The sequence below is a fragment of the Arachis hypogaea genome, chromosome 1 (genome assembly GCF_003086295.3).
Source record: "Arachis hypogaea cultivar Tifrunner chromosome 1, arahy.Tifrunner.gnm2.J5K5, whole genome shotgun sequence".
Classification (NCBI taxonomy): Eukaryota; Viridiplantae; Streptophyta; class Magnoliopsida; order Fabales; family Fabaceae; genus Arachis; species Arachis hypogaea.
This window is the reverse complement of record NC_092036.1, coordinates 18,219,174-18,234,529: the sequence shown is the minus strand read 5'-3', so window position 1 is coordinate 18,234,529 and position 15,356 is coordinate 18,219,174. Positions and strand designations below refer to the sequence as shown.

General features: G+C 30.9%; 1 protein-coding gene across 1 annotated transcript; it reads left to right on the top strand.

The window, feature by feature from the left end:
* Positions 1-2,203: 2,203 nt before the first annotated feature.
* On the top strand, positions 2,204-2,977 carry LOC112700799 (protein FAR-RED IMPAIRED RESPONSE 1-like). The gene has a single exon (XM_025751806.1). It carries the CDS (start codon positions 2,204-2,206, stop codon positions 2,975-2,977), a length of 774 nt encoding a protein of 257 aa, XP_025607591.1.
* The last annotated feature ends 12,379 nt before the right edge of the window (positions 2,978-15,356 follow it).

The following is a 15,356-nucleotide window of genomic DNA, read 5'->3' as shown; positions in this document are numbered from 1 at the left end:
TTATAGAATTCTTATAATTTTTTGTTTATATGAATTTTTTACCTATTATTTTTTTGTATGAAATATTTTTTTTCTTTCTATTATGACTCTATTAATTCTATTAGACTACTAAAGATTATTGAGAGTACTAGAAAAAAGAGTATTAAAATTTATTTAAATATCTAAAATAAAATTATAAGATAATATAAAATAATTATTTAAATTTACGTTTTTTTCAATAATTTTTATCTACAAGTGATTTTGAATAATATAATTTGAACAACACTTAGTTTACTATAATCTATTTTAATATAAAAATTGTCAAACATAAACCACGTCAATACCAACTCACTTTTGATCAAAATCAATTTTATACAAACTCTCATTTCTAAACTTTAATCCAAACACACCCAGAAGTATATAGTCCCATTGTATCATTGTATTTGTCCTATGCATAAATTTTTTCATTTATGTATGATAAAATTAATCTTATTAAATTTCAATAAAATGAAAAGAGAGAAATAAGCTTTTTTAAAAGTTAATTGAGATAATATTATATATTATTTATTTTAATTAATTTAGTTTTGTACTATTTTTGTTCGCATTATTAAATATTTTTGGGTCATTTAACGAAAGTTGAATGTGAATATTTGAAGTGATGACAAGTAGGTGTGGCTGCAAAATTTTATGTCATTTAAGGATGTAATAAATTTTGAATTGCTGGCATACTTTTGGCAAATAATTTGATGGAGGATTTTATTTCGGTATGTAACGTATGTACAGGGAAGTATGGAGTTTTATTCTTAGCAATGATTGGTGTGGTTCAATTAAATGTCGTTGACATGGAGAAACAAAATTAGTGGACTTATTTTGATAGTGAAAATGGATAGTGTAAATGTAGATAATTTGGCAAGTGTTAAGTTTGCTAAAGCAGTGGGTTTGTGTCTGAATCTGTTTGGGTATAGGATGTTATTAGAGAAAGTTTAAAGGTGATAGAAATTTTTGAAAAGGCTAATTTGATGCAGAGAACTTGTTATTCTCCTAATATTTCAGTGTACTCTAATTGCAAAAGTTTATGCATGCTACCTAAGTAGGGATGATGGACATTAGAATAGGTTTGTTTGGAAATAGCATTTATGTTGTTGTTAGTGGCTTCATGTATTGTCTAATCGAAAGTTATGTCATTTAAGGATGTAATAAATTTTGAATTGCTGGCATACTTTTGGCAAATAATTTGATGGAGGATTTTATTTCGGTATGTAACGTATGTACAGGGAAGTATGGAGTTTTATTCTTAGCAATGATTGGTGTGGTTCAATTAAATGTCGTTGACATGGAGAAACAAAATCAGTGGACTTATTTTGATAGTGAAAATGGATAGTGTAAATGTAGATAATTTGGCAAGTGTTAAGTTTGCTAAAGCAGTGGGTTTGTGTCTGAATCTGTTTGGGTATAGGATGTTATTAGAGAAAGTTTAAAGGTGATAGAAATTTTTGAAAAGGCTAATTTGATGCAGAGAACTTGTTATTCTCCTAATATTTCAGTGTACTCTAATTGCAAAAGTTTATGCATGCTACCTAAGTAGGGATGATGGACATTAGAATAGGTTTGTTTGGAACTAGCATTTATGTTGTTGTTAGTGGCTTCATGTATTGTCTAATTGAAATATGACTTAAGTGAGATGTGTTGCTAGTGTTTTTCTTGATTTGTTTTGTCTTGAAATATGCATATGGGAACCACCAACAAGATGTGTGATAATGATGATGCTTGTCAAGAGAATGTAAGTACCAGAAATGGTTTGAAGAATGTGGATCAAGATACGACTCTCAATATTACCGAGAGTGATTTTTTCTACCGAGACATAGGAGAATTTGGCGACGTTGAAGGGATAGATGTGGAAGACATAATAAAGAAGGTATTTAGCAGTGATGAGGACGTGTATGAAATCTATAAGAAGTTTGGAAAATATCAGAGCTTTGGAGTTAGGAAAGGGGATTCCTAGAAGGATGAGGATGGTATTGTCACCAGGCGGAGGTTCTTCTGCAACAGGCAAGGTTTGGGAGATGCAAAGCACTATAATTAGTTGGATAGGACGAGGGTTCACAAACCGAAAACGAGGACTAATTGCGAGGCGAAGTTCTCTATATACTTTGACAAGAGTGCTTCTTTGTGGCGAGTAAGAAAGATTGATAAGAAGCACAATCATAAGTTGACTCCTAGTTGCATGGTGCATTTGATTGTAAAGTATCGGTCACTCACAGATGCCGCCAAAGCTCAGATAAATGGGTTGAACGAGTGTGAAATTTCAACAGCGAAGACTGTACGATATATGGCCAGGATGGCTGGAGGATATTCCTTGGTTAGCTTCTTAAAGAAGGATTCTTATAATCATATTGATAAAAGAAGGTGTGTTACGATAGCGAAAGGCGATGCAAAAGTTGCACTTGCATATTTAGAAGGTAAGACAGAATCGGATCCAACAACCATGGCACAGTACAGTTTGACAGATGATGGAATGCTAGACACTTTTTTTTTAGCCAATGGAGGCAGCCGAGTTGATTACCAGTACTTTGGAGATGTCTTTGCATTCGATGGAACATACAAGAAGAACAAGTATAGGCGGCCATTGGTAATCTTTTCAGAGGCCAACAATCACAGGAAGACCACCATTTTTGGTTTTGGTTTAGTAATGGATGAGACATTTGATTCGTATAAGTGGATATTGCAGAACATGTTAGAGGTGATGTGCATGAAGGAGCCATCAGTGGTTGTTATAAATGGGGATGAGGCCATGCGTAAAGCCATGATTTTAGTATTCCCAAAGGCAACCCATTGCCTATGTGCATGGCATTTTCAGAAAAATATTACAGCCAACGTGAAGGAGCCGTTGCTCCGATCACGATTTAACCAATGGTTATATACGAACATTGAGATTCGTGAATTCCTGACTGAGTGGGACCTAGCGGTTGAAGAGTTCAAACTTCAAGATAGGCTATGAGCGAGGTAGGTGTTTGGTAAGAAGGAGATGTGGGTGAATGCGTATCTGCAGAATAAATTGTGCCAGATTTAGGACCACATCTCGATGCGAATGTTGTGGTAAAGAATTTCCTTCAGTTGAAGCATACTATTATTGAGCTTGTGCAGAACCTAGAGCTAATGGTGCGGGATTATTGGAATAATGAGCTTCTAGCCCAGTTCAAAACTATTGACACTTTTCCAGTAATGACGACTAGCCTGGATGCAATAGAGTGGTTCACTGCACTGATCGATACGAAAGAAGTCTTTGCGGACATAAAAAGGGAGATTGAACGTGTTGCGGTTGTTAATTTGGTTCGGATAAGAATATCTCTGAACACGAGAGTATACTCATTGGAAGAGTACGAATCTCCTGCGAGAGTTATTCTAGTATTGTTTGATCGAAATATTAGAAGGGTCAAGTATGGGTGCGAGGGTTGGATGAAATATGGATACCCATGTCGCCATCTATTTATCGTCATGAAACATTAGCATCTGCAATAAATCCCAGAGCAGCTGATTATGAAACGCTGGACAAGGAATGCTAAAGCATTGGAGGAATATGTGGATAAGACAAACGATGGAGGTGATAGTTTCTTCTTGCTTCGGCATGTGCATTGCATACTGCATGTCACTGGCTTTTTTTTCCTAGGCGTGCAACACTTTCATTTGTTCGAGAAGGCCATGAAGGAAATTCGGGAGCTTTGTAAGGATCTCAAATGTGAATTTAGACATGCTAAAGAAGTCAATCACACAAAAGGTTATCAAAAATTTATTCGTGACCCAGTGCGGGTGAGGACAAAAAGGGCGCCTAAAGTGTCCAAAGGCAAAAGCAATGGACGCAAGAGGAAATGCACAGGGTGTAGGAATATTGAACATACCAAACGAAAATGCTAGGACACTTATCGGATATGGGTAAATGAAAAGGAGCAAGATAATTATTTTGTCCACCATTTGGATGAACAAATGCAGGAGATTAAAATCCTTTCACATACATTGGATTTTGGATGAATACCCATTTGGGTCTTTAGCACCTTTTGACTTCCTTAACAACAGCAGAATATTTTCTTTGTTCCATCAACAGTGCTTCGAGAACCCTCTCATGCCGCCATTATGACTTTAGTTAGCTTTTGTATTTGATCTACTTGTGACTTCAGTATCGCTTTCGTTGTGTTGTCCTCGTGACGAATATGCTATATTATGAACCCAAAAGTATAGTCAAAATCTTTCATAAGTTCAAATGCCCTACATAATGGCTAACACCACGGACCGGAAAACGTAACGAAGGATCATTTTTCTTACCTCGTTTACACAACTGAGAAGGTCTAACAACCTGTTGTCCATATCATTGGAGGACTTGGTTCTATCATCTGATACTTATATGAATAAAACACACAATAAAGCCTTTTCTATTACACTAAGGGATTTCAGAAAGATTTGATGACATAGTGCAGGTTTTCCATACTTACTTGTCAATGTCCGATTCCATCACATGTTGCTCATATGTAGATGGATCCGTCTCAATTGCTTTGGCATGCTTCGCCATCGTGATTTTCATAAGGAGCTTCAACTCTTAAGTCAATATCACAGTAATAAAACTATAATACAACTCAACAGCTTCCTGTATAATCTTCCTTTTTTATACACTAACGGGTCTTCATGAGTAGGAGTATGTATTGGACCCGTGAGAGTGGTCAGGCCCAATTAACATTATGCATTGGTTACACCATGACACCCACATTCTCACTCAAATGGATATATACACGACAAAAAGTCAAAAAATGTGGATGTCACCAGTTAAGGTTCTTCATGAAGGTAATTTCACTTACTAAAATTTTGGGATATCTTTCTCAGGCATAAACGTTACCACTCCTCCCAAAATTTGAAATGACTGACAAGACAACACACTGATCCCTAATCCTCTCAGGCCATCCTCATAAGCTAGTGTGTCTTTTTGTCAATCACATGTCTAATCTAGTCCTCCAACTCCATACTTAACTACAACTTTTATTGCACACTTAACAAAGAATTTTCTAAATCTCATTAATTTGATAATTTTCTATTGCAATTGTCATACTTTTACCATGCTTTCTTGTAATTTAAATTTTAGAGTTATGCCAATTGTTGAGTAAACAGTAACTATACATGTCCTATTTTGCTCATCTTCTTAATTGTTTTTAAACAAAAATAATTTACACTTAAATTTTATATAAAAGATCATATCTACTAAACCTATCCACCTACTCTGACAAATTATGAAAATATCAATGAACACAAGCAATTAAATTTGGAATTTCAAGAATTAAAAATATCAAAATCCAGCCACCTATAGTTACTATACAAACTTGTTAAGCAATTACATCCACCATATGGGAACTCCCCTTATTTATAACTAATCTCAAACCCCAATTTGAATCATCTTTTTAAATTATTTTTTATTTTTAAAGATTCTTGTACATGGGGTTGAACCCTTCTTCCACTATGCCTCTATACAGAGACTTCCATTTTTTAACTATTGCTAAATACTTTATCAACTCAAATAACACATATTTAACATAACTAATAATATACATCAAATCAGAGTTGAAGGTTGTAGCTAATAAAAAAATAAGTTGACAACCTTTTCAGGAACAAGATCAAACTTCATATAGATAATAAGAACGTTGGTTAAAACTCTGAGTAATTACAAAATCTATAATCAAATAACAATTGAAGGTTCAAACAACTACACACAAAACACACTTCTAACGATTCCATGACCCACTTAATCCATAACTAAAAGCAACTAATGAACAACAAACATTTTTAACACCCTGAATAGAAAGAGTCACATCCCAGAGAGATAACTTTGGAGGGTTGAAACCTCTTCCTTAAGTCATGAGTTCTCCAACTCAAGTTGGCGAACTCAGTTATAGTTGAAGTCAACAACAGTCAGTTTAGTTGTATCCACAATCTTCTTGAGCATCTTCAAAGATGCATCTTGCTTTACTTTTACCTCGTCAGAGAAGAGAACGCCTCGGGCAATAAGTTCTAGTCTGAGGTGGTTATCCGAAATCACCACTACAAAGCTGATAACATTGCCCCCTTCCTTCGTGCAAGAATCCCTGCGGTAGTAACTCGGCGGAGGAATTGATAGAGTTACACACGCTCACAGGAACATCTCTTCCATGTCCTCTGCGACAACGACATCCTTTTCCTTCTGAACACACAGTACTGCCAACCCACCTTTGAAATCAACCATAACCACTGAAATCAACGTTACTAATCAATTAGGATTTAATTATTCAAGGTTACGTCGTCACAAAGTACATACCTACAATGGCAGAGGAGCAACTACAAATCCCAACATTAGAAACACTTTTTTCGCCACTGGTTATGCACAAACCCCGAAAGTAACTAGATAATATCCCTCTGTTATCATTAGTTGGTTGGCCACCTCCTCCACGGTTGTCGTCGTGTCCTCCATCGTTGTCTCCTCCATAATGCAACCACTCCACCGCCTCACGTCGCACTTGGAATCGTTTATACTTATTACCCTTGAAACCTAAAACTTGCCTCTCACAACCAACCCACTTCGTGTAAATTTCGGGAACCCTACCTTTCCTCACAACATAATACTTATACCTACCACCTTCCATTGAGTCTACACTGAAGCTTCACCTCTCCATAATATAACCCCCTTCTTCAATAAACTACCCTCCCTGTATGATATTTTTAATCTTCAGCGAACCTTTTAAAGTACTCGAATGGGAGTACACATCTCGTGCAACATGACATCTTTTATAAAGATTATTTTAGTTCCTATGAAAGAGTTAATATGATCTAAACTAGTATTTAATTTAGTTATTTATTTGTTTATATGTGATTAGGTATTAAGGTAGTTGCATAAATAAAAATAATTAATTGTTATATTTATTAATAGTTATAAAATTAATTCAAAAATATTTTGTTTTGATACAGTTGAATCTTGATTCTAATTATTAATCATAATATTAGTATTCACTCCAAAAATGTTTAATAAATATCTAAAAGAATGAAAATATATATTATAAGGATAAGCGGTAAAAATTTTAAACTAAATCAAAAAGTAATAAAATGTGTATATAACAATAATATATTTTTTATTTGAATAATATTATAGCATTATCCTTTTTAACTATATTTACTTAAAAATAGCCTTCTATTTTTCATAATTTTACAAAATTTATTAAAACTATATTATTTTATCAACTTTAGTTTTTGTAGAATAGAAACATAGAGAAAAATATGGAATGAATGTCAATAGAGAGAGAAAGATAAAGAAGAAGAAGAAAGAGAGACGGAGTTTGCTAAATTTGGATGAAAAATTTTATTTTAATTATAATGAAAGAATATGCTCTGACACATTTTGATTTGTCAAACTAATAAGATAAATATAAATCATAAGTTATATAGAGTCGAAAGGATAGAGGGAAATAGAGAAGCTGAGAAAGTTAGATAAGATGGTAGAAGAAAGGAGAATATAATGAGTTTCAATTTTAATTTAATTTTAGTTTTAATTAAAGAATGTGATATCACACATTTTGAATTTCAAATTTGTAATTCGTCATAGATAATGATATATAAGACAAATACAACGAGTGAATTAATGAAAGAGTTTGAGAAGGAGAGAGATACGAGGACATCACTCTTTAATTTTGGAAGAAAAATTAATTTTTATTTCAATGAGAAGGTGACATGTGACACATTTTAGTTGTAACATTAGTAATATATGATAGATTATTTTTAACCAAATTATATAAAAATTATTAATTATAATTAAAATTATTTACACATTATTTTAGCCGAAAGACATATTTAAATATAAATATATAATTATGTGTAATTAATTTTTTTATTTATTATGATGTTTGATTTAATATACTCATTATTTATGTTGTGTCTAGTTAAATGATTGATCACATATTCTATTAATTAAAATTAACTTTTTCAAAAATTTTAAAAAACCTAAAAAAAAATATAAACTACTAATTACTACAAAGGCAAAGTACCTTTATAGAATATAAAATCCAAATATCAAAATAGAAGGATTGCTAACACCTGACATTAAATTACTTAACATAAAAAGGAAAAGTTGATTTTTTTTTCCTTTTAAACATGTCAATTTAACAACAAAAATGAGTATTTTTTAAGCAAAAAGATATTTAAGGTACACAAAGTCATTACCATACCTTCATTACCTCAACTTCATACTCAAACTCTCGAGATACAAAATCATATAACTAACAACATACTCTAAACCCTAAATCATATACCATAATCCATACATGTTAATATTTAAACCCTAACTAATAACCTGTAACCCTAAACCTTAAAGATACACCTAAAATTTTTTTTAAAACCCTAAACACTATTTCCTAAACCCTAAACTCTGAGAAAAATACAATATTCCTAAATCCTAAAATCATCTACACTTCTTTATTCTTAAACCCTAAACCCCGCGTGTTGAACGAGGATATGACATGTGGCGAATCTCTATTGAGAATTTCTAATAAAATTGTCTTGAATTTCTGCAATAGTAACACGCAGGTTGCGTGTTGTATTAGTATTTCTGAAACATTCATATCTCTGTAAAACACCCCAAACATCAATATTTAGCAAAAATATAACTTTCTTTTTTATATCTATAATAATTTCTATTAAAAAGATACAAATATAATATATTTTTTTAAAGACTAAATTAATAGTTGAAATTAAATAGTATTGATGTAAGTTTTATTTGTTTTAGTTTGCTTTAAAAAAAATCTGATTTTGTTAGAGAAACACAGATTGCATTAACATGGAAATCGAATAGACTATAGTACAATAATTGGTGTCAAAATAGTTAAAAAGTATTGTTGTGTTGCTGAAATAATCACCAATTAAATTTTTTTGTTTGTGTAAATTTATAAATCATCTTCTGAGCTAAATTTATTGTCACTGAAAATTGTTATACTTGAGTTTATTGATTACTATAGTATAATTTTTTATGGTTCAAAATCATTAGAGAAGATTGAATATGTAGTTGTCTTTAATTTATAAAATAATTACTAAATTAATTTTTTTATTATAAATCTTTAAATTATCTGTTTAGCTAAATCTTTTGTAGTTGAAAACTATTATAGTAGAATAAAAATGTTGTTTGGTTGGATGTAGCTGAAGAGAACGAATTAGGTTGCAGACATGGTTGATGCCATGGTGTCGATCTAGGAATTGAATAAGAATTTGCTTGAATTGAAGGTTTCTTGAAAAAATAATTGTTGTTTTGAAATAATTTTAAAAAGATAGTTAATGACTGAATGAATTTTAAGTTATTGTTTAATAGCAAATATATAACATACACATTTGATTACATTTACAATGAAAATTTTATTTAATTTTTTTAAAATAAGAATAATAGAATCCTAGAGTATATGTTATTGTATCGACGTTAATATTTTAGTGTTTCTTGTTAGTAATTAGATAATTTGACGGCTATTTACATTTTATAGTTACAAATATAATTATACAAAATGGATTTAATTTTTATAAAGGGTTTAATTATTCTGTTAGTTCCTCTACATTTTTTCTTTTGGATTCGATTTTTACACTACTTTTAATTTTATAATAAGAACCATTTCATGTCAAAAACGTTCAAATTTAAAATTATATATCTATATTGACTATCCATATTAGATGCAAATTTTTAATTAGGTTCTTTTTAATAGTAACTATTTTATAAAATATTTAAAACCAAACTATTATACAATTTCTAGTTGAAAAATAGTAACTACAAAATAGATAATTAATAAACTTTATCTACTGTAATGATTCACTTGCAAACTTTTAAATTGTAATAATTTAACCACAAAAATAATATAATTATAAGAAGTATTACAATTACTTTGTGTCATAATAATTCCAGTAGTGTCATAAACTCATAATAAACCCACACATAACTTTTTCTTACCCTTTTTGGATAGAATTTTTTTTCATGGGTAGCATTACCTATCCCTTCTGGGCCTCCTAGTATATTATACAACACATCCTCAAACAAAAAAAGTTCGTATAACAACAATTCACTGAACCCACCCTTATTACTTGCTTATTTAACCAAACCACCAAACCATTCTCCATAATGAAACTCTTAAGTAGAATGGGTTCCATTCTAAAATAGTAGTAAGAACTAAGAAGCCTAACCCAAATAAAATATAATGAGTTTTTATTTTTTTTAAATCCCTAAATAGTAGACACTACATTATCTTTCTTTCTTTGTTCTTTTTTACGCTAGGTATTCTTTTGGAGCCATTAGTCATAGCCACACCTATACTTTACTGACAAGTGTCCCAACTCACAAGTCTTTAATCATATTATTACATCAATTAAAGCAAAGGTACCTACTACTCCCTCTATTTTTTACTTCTTTTATATAATTGTATGAAATTATTAATTAACAAATCATATTTTTAACTAACTTTTTTGTGCTCACATAGATAAATGGCTTATCCATCTTTTAATTTTTAGGATTTATTCTTTCTCTTTTTTAGTTTTTTTAGTAAAATTGATAGTGACTTAGTAAAAAAATATTGTTAATTTGTTATTGATATTTAATTCATAAAAAATATTTAGATTTTATTTATTAATGTGAGTATATAATTATTTGATTTTTTAGGTAAAAAAAAATTAGAACATTTTATGATGAGAAAATAAAGTAAAATTGATGCAATTTTTAAGAAAAAAGCTACTAATAATGTTGGAGTTCAAACAAGTCAACCTTCTAATCTTATTTCATAAAAAGTTCAAGTAAGTGAGCTCTCTAATCTTACTCAAAATACACATCAACATAAAGCCAAAGTTCTAAGATTAGAAAGAGATGTTGATATCTCTTTACTAGAAAGGGATCCAGAAAATCAACGTCTAATTTGGCAGTGTAATGTCAATGAACGTGATAAGATTCGTAGAGCATACATAATAGTTGGGCCATACCAACCAACAAATATTTTCTATCAAGCTTCTGGTAATAACAATCACCGTCGATATTTTCAATCTTCTTGGTTTAAGAAATTTTCAAGTTAGTTAGAATATTCACCAAAAAAAGATACTACTTATTGTTTGCCTTGCTACTTGTTTGGTAAACATTATGGTGCTTGCAATGATAGAAAAAATGTATTTTCAGAGTTAAGATTTAGTAATTGGAAGAAAGTAAACAATGGAGTGAATTGTGTATTTGTATGTCACGAGGGTTTTATTCCTAATTCTCCCAATAATTTATGTGTAAAATCTTGTGATGATTTAATGGCTCAATCTAAGCATATAGACAAAGTTTTTGATAGGCATAGTGATGAAACTATTGTAATAATCACTTAAGGTTGAAGACATCTATTGATGCTTTTTGACGACTTTCATTTCAAGCATGTACATTTAGAGGCGACGATGATAGTCCTGCATTTCAAAAAGATGTATTGCATATCTTTGCTAGAAAAGTATGTGCAACAATTGGAGAAGAAATTGGTGATTCTAAATTTTGTATAATTATTGATGAAGCAAGAGAAGAGTCAAAGCGAGAACAAATGTCTGTGGTTTGAGAGCACGGTTGTGTTCAAGAAAGATTTTTTGATCTTATACATGTTTCTGATACGTGTTCTTTGACATTAAAAACAGAAATTTCATAAGTTCTTTCTCTTCATAATCTTGATGTTTAAAATCATAGGAGACAAGGCTATGATGGAGCTAGTAATATGTGTGGTGAATGGAATGGATTGCAAGCTCTATTTTTAAAAGATTGTCCTTTTGCTTATTACATTCATTGTCTTGCTCATCGATTACAATTAGCACTTATTTCTGCAGCCAAAGAAGTTTGTTATGTTCATCAATTCTTTTTAAAACTTCACTAATTATGCATGTTGTGACTGCTTCTCCTAAATGTCATGATCAGTTAAGGATTGCTCAATCAAATAATGTTGCAAACTTAATTGCCAATGATCAAATTGTGATAGGTAGTAGATTTAATCAAATTGGTATTTTGCAAGAACTGGAGATACTAGATGGGGTCTCATTTGAATTCTATACGTAGCTTGTTATCCATGTTTGATGCTACTTGTGAAGTTCTTGAAAAAAATACTGAAGAAGGTCATTTCTTCATTTGTGGTGATGCTAGTGCTGCTTATGATGCTATCACATCCTTTGAGTTTGTCTTTGTTTTGTATTTGATGAGAAATATTTTGAAAGTTAGACATGATCTTTGTCAAGCTTTGTAACGAAAAAATCAAGACTTATTGAATGCTTTAACTCTGGTTTCTACTACCAAGACTTTAATCCAACGAATGAGAGGATCAAGTTAGGAGGCTTTCATAAAAGAAGTTATGTTAGTTTGTGAGAAACATGAAGTTGAAATTCCTGATATGAATGCATTGCATATTCCTAGAAGAGGCCGAACTCGCAAAATTGTTGACCAAATTTCAGTAGTGCATCATTACCGTGTTAATTTATTTCTGGCTGTAATTGATACACAATTGCAAGAGCTTAATGGAAGATTCAATGATAATATAGTGGCATTGCTTACTTTAAGTTCAACTTTAGATTCCAAAGATAATTATAAGTTCTTCAGTGTCAACAAAGTACGTGAATTAGTAGAACAGTTTTATCCAGGTGACTTCAGTGACCAAGAAAAATTTTACATTAGAATGCAAGCTCAATATTATGAACTCGATATTCTTAATCATGTTGAGTTAACTAACTTGTGCACAATTTTAGATTTATCTCAAGGATTAACGAAGACAGGAAAGTCTTTAACATATCCTTTGTTGACCAAATTTCAGTAGTGCATCATTACCATGTTAATTTATTTCTGGATGTAATTGATACACAGTTGCAAGAGCTTAATGGAAGATTCAATGATAATATGGTGGCATTGCTTACTGTAAGTTCAACTTTAGATTCCAAAGATAATTATAAGTTCTTCAGTGTCAACAAAGTACGTGAATTAGTAGAACAGTTTTATCCAGGTGATTTCAGTGACCAAGAACAATTTCACATTAGAATGCAAGCTCAATATTATGAACTCGATATTCTTAATCATGTTGAGTTAACTAACTTGTGCACAATTTTAGATTTATCTCAAGGATTAACAAAGACAGGAAAGTCTTTAACATATCCTTTGATTGATTGTTTGATTCGTCTGGTATTAATTCTTCCTGTTTCAGCTGCTACAACTGAGAGATTTTTCAGCTATGAATATTGTGAATAATAGATTCAGAAACAAAATGGAAGATGAATTTTTTGCTAATTGTCTTTTGATTTACATTGAGAAGAAGATTGTTGAAAAATTTGACACAGATTCTATTATCGATGAATTTTATGATATAAAGAATCGATGTGTACCACTTCATTAGTAAAAATTACACATATTTTTTTGTACTTTAAATATATATTCTCTATTGGTATATTTTTGTAATTCATGTAACATTATAATCTATTTGCATATTTTTTTAAATATTATATATGTTATTGCCCCCTCTCCCCCCATAATAACATTTCTGGATCTGTCCCTGGTTGACATGCAATAACAACATACTATGCTTACTTTTAATGTAAGCACCACATATTTTTCTAACAAATTAATAATAGAAGTCTCCATCAAAATATGCCCAGTATGGGCAAGACGTTGTATCTGGCCCTACAGCGAATTAATGGCCCGACAAAACTCCAAACATAATATTTAGTTTAGTTTCTTAGTATAATAGGGTTTATATCTATCATCTAATCTCTATTATAACTATGGTGACACTTTACTATGTTCAACTTGTTAAAGTTTAGAAAAAAATTTAATTTATCAAAAAATCTAGCTGATAATATAGTAAAATTGATAAAATAGATTGATTTGAAATTCATTCAGCACTATGACATGGGAGTCAAACAATAATATAATGCTAGTAGTATCACTGTTTAAGATACGGGTTTTGATTTTGGATATTTTTATATAATATTTTTGGGAATTCTATGTTAGAGACCTTAAAACCTATAGCAATTTTTTTTAGTTGGTTTGATGTTGGTATTAATTGAATATATGTTTGATTTGTATAAGTAAAAATATTAATATAAGATTATATTGGATAGATATGAATACCTGTTTTGTGCTTGAAATTGGTTGTTTTGTATTAAAATTTTGAGTTTGTAGGATATCTTAAAATTTTAGTTTCAAGAGAAGGAAAATTAGATTTCCTTAGGGTGAAATAGTAGAAAAAATCATAATTTTATTGAATTTGGGTATAAAGTGATGTGTGTTATCCGGGTGTATGAGTTGAGTATTGTTGGCTTTTTTAGGTTTGCATGAGTTTAAAATATTAATTTGTTAAATTATAGATTGAGATTGAGTGGTATGAATTGACTTGGGAAATTGAGTGTTGAAGGTTTTAATTTGGTTTGTTTGGGAAAAAGTCTTAGGATTTTTTATAATTTTGGTAAATTTTGGTGGGATATACTCACAAGACTTAAAATCTTGCAAGATCTATATGGTCGTAAAATTTAGGATGTCTATTTTATTGCCTTCAAAGAACAAAGCTAAATGAATTTTTGTAGAGAAAGTTATACCTTTTAGAAGTTTGGAGGTCAAAAACTAAATTCTACAGAGTGTATTAGTAGAGTGTATTAGTAGCACGATAACATCACGTATGCTGCAAGAACTCAATATTTTAAGTCTATTTGGTATTTTTATTTTTATTATATTTTAGATTTTTTGTCAAATGTGTACCATTCTTTTAACCTTTGTCTTGACTCTTGAGTCTAAAAATCACTCTAAGGATTTTAAAATTTATTGGGAATGCATTTTATGAATTTATTATGAATAATTTATTTACTATGGTTGTGACAATGATGAATATGATTATATTGATGATGGTTCTTGTGGTAAGGGTATGGGTTTTGTCTCGCTTGCGTGCTTATGTTGATATATACATGAGATAAAGTATTCATTTGTATTTGAAGTTTGAGATATGTGTGAGATGAAAGATTCCTCTACATTTTTCATTGTTGATGCTATGTGAGAGATGCAGGATTCCTCCATATTTACTATCGACATTGGGTGAGAGATGTAGGATACTTCTACCCTATCTCTGATTATAAATGTGACTGGGCACGAAATCTTTGGATAGCGCTATCTCTATTGGGAAGATGACAGTGCACCTCTCTTTTATGACAGATTTCTGATTTTGTGTTATGTTCCTTATAGAAATGGATGATAGAAAGACTATATCCAGACTAGTTACTATATGTGTCCGGTTCTGACATTTTAACGGACAAGTGAGCTCATGGTCAGAAGGACAAATATACATCATACGTATTTGATTATGTTTGGGTGTGCTGTGTTG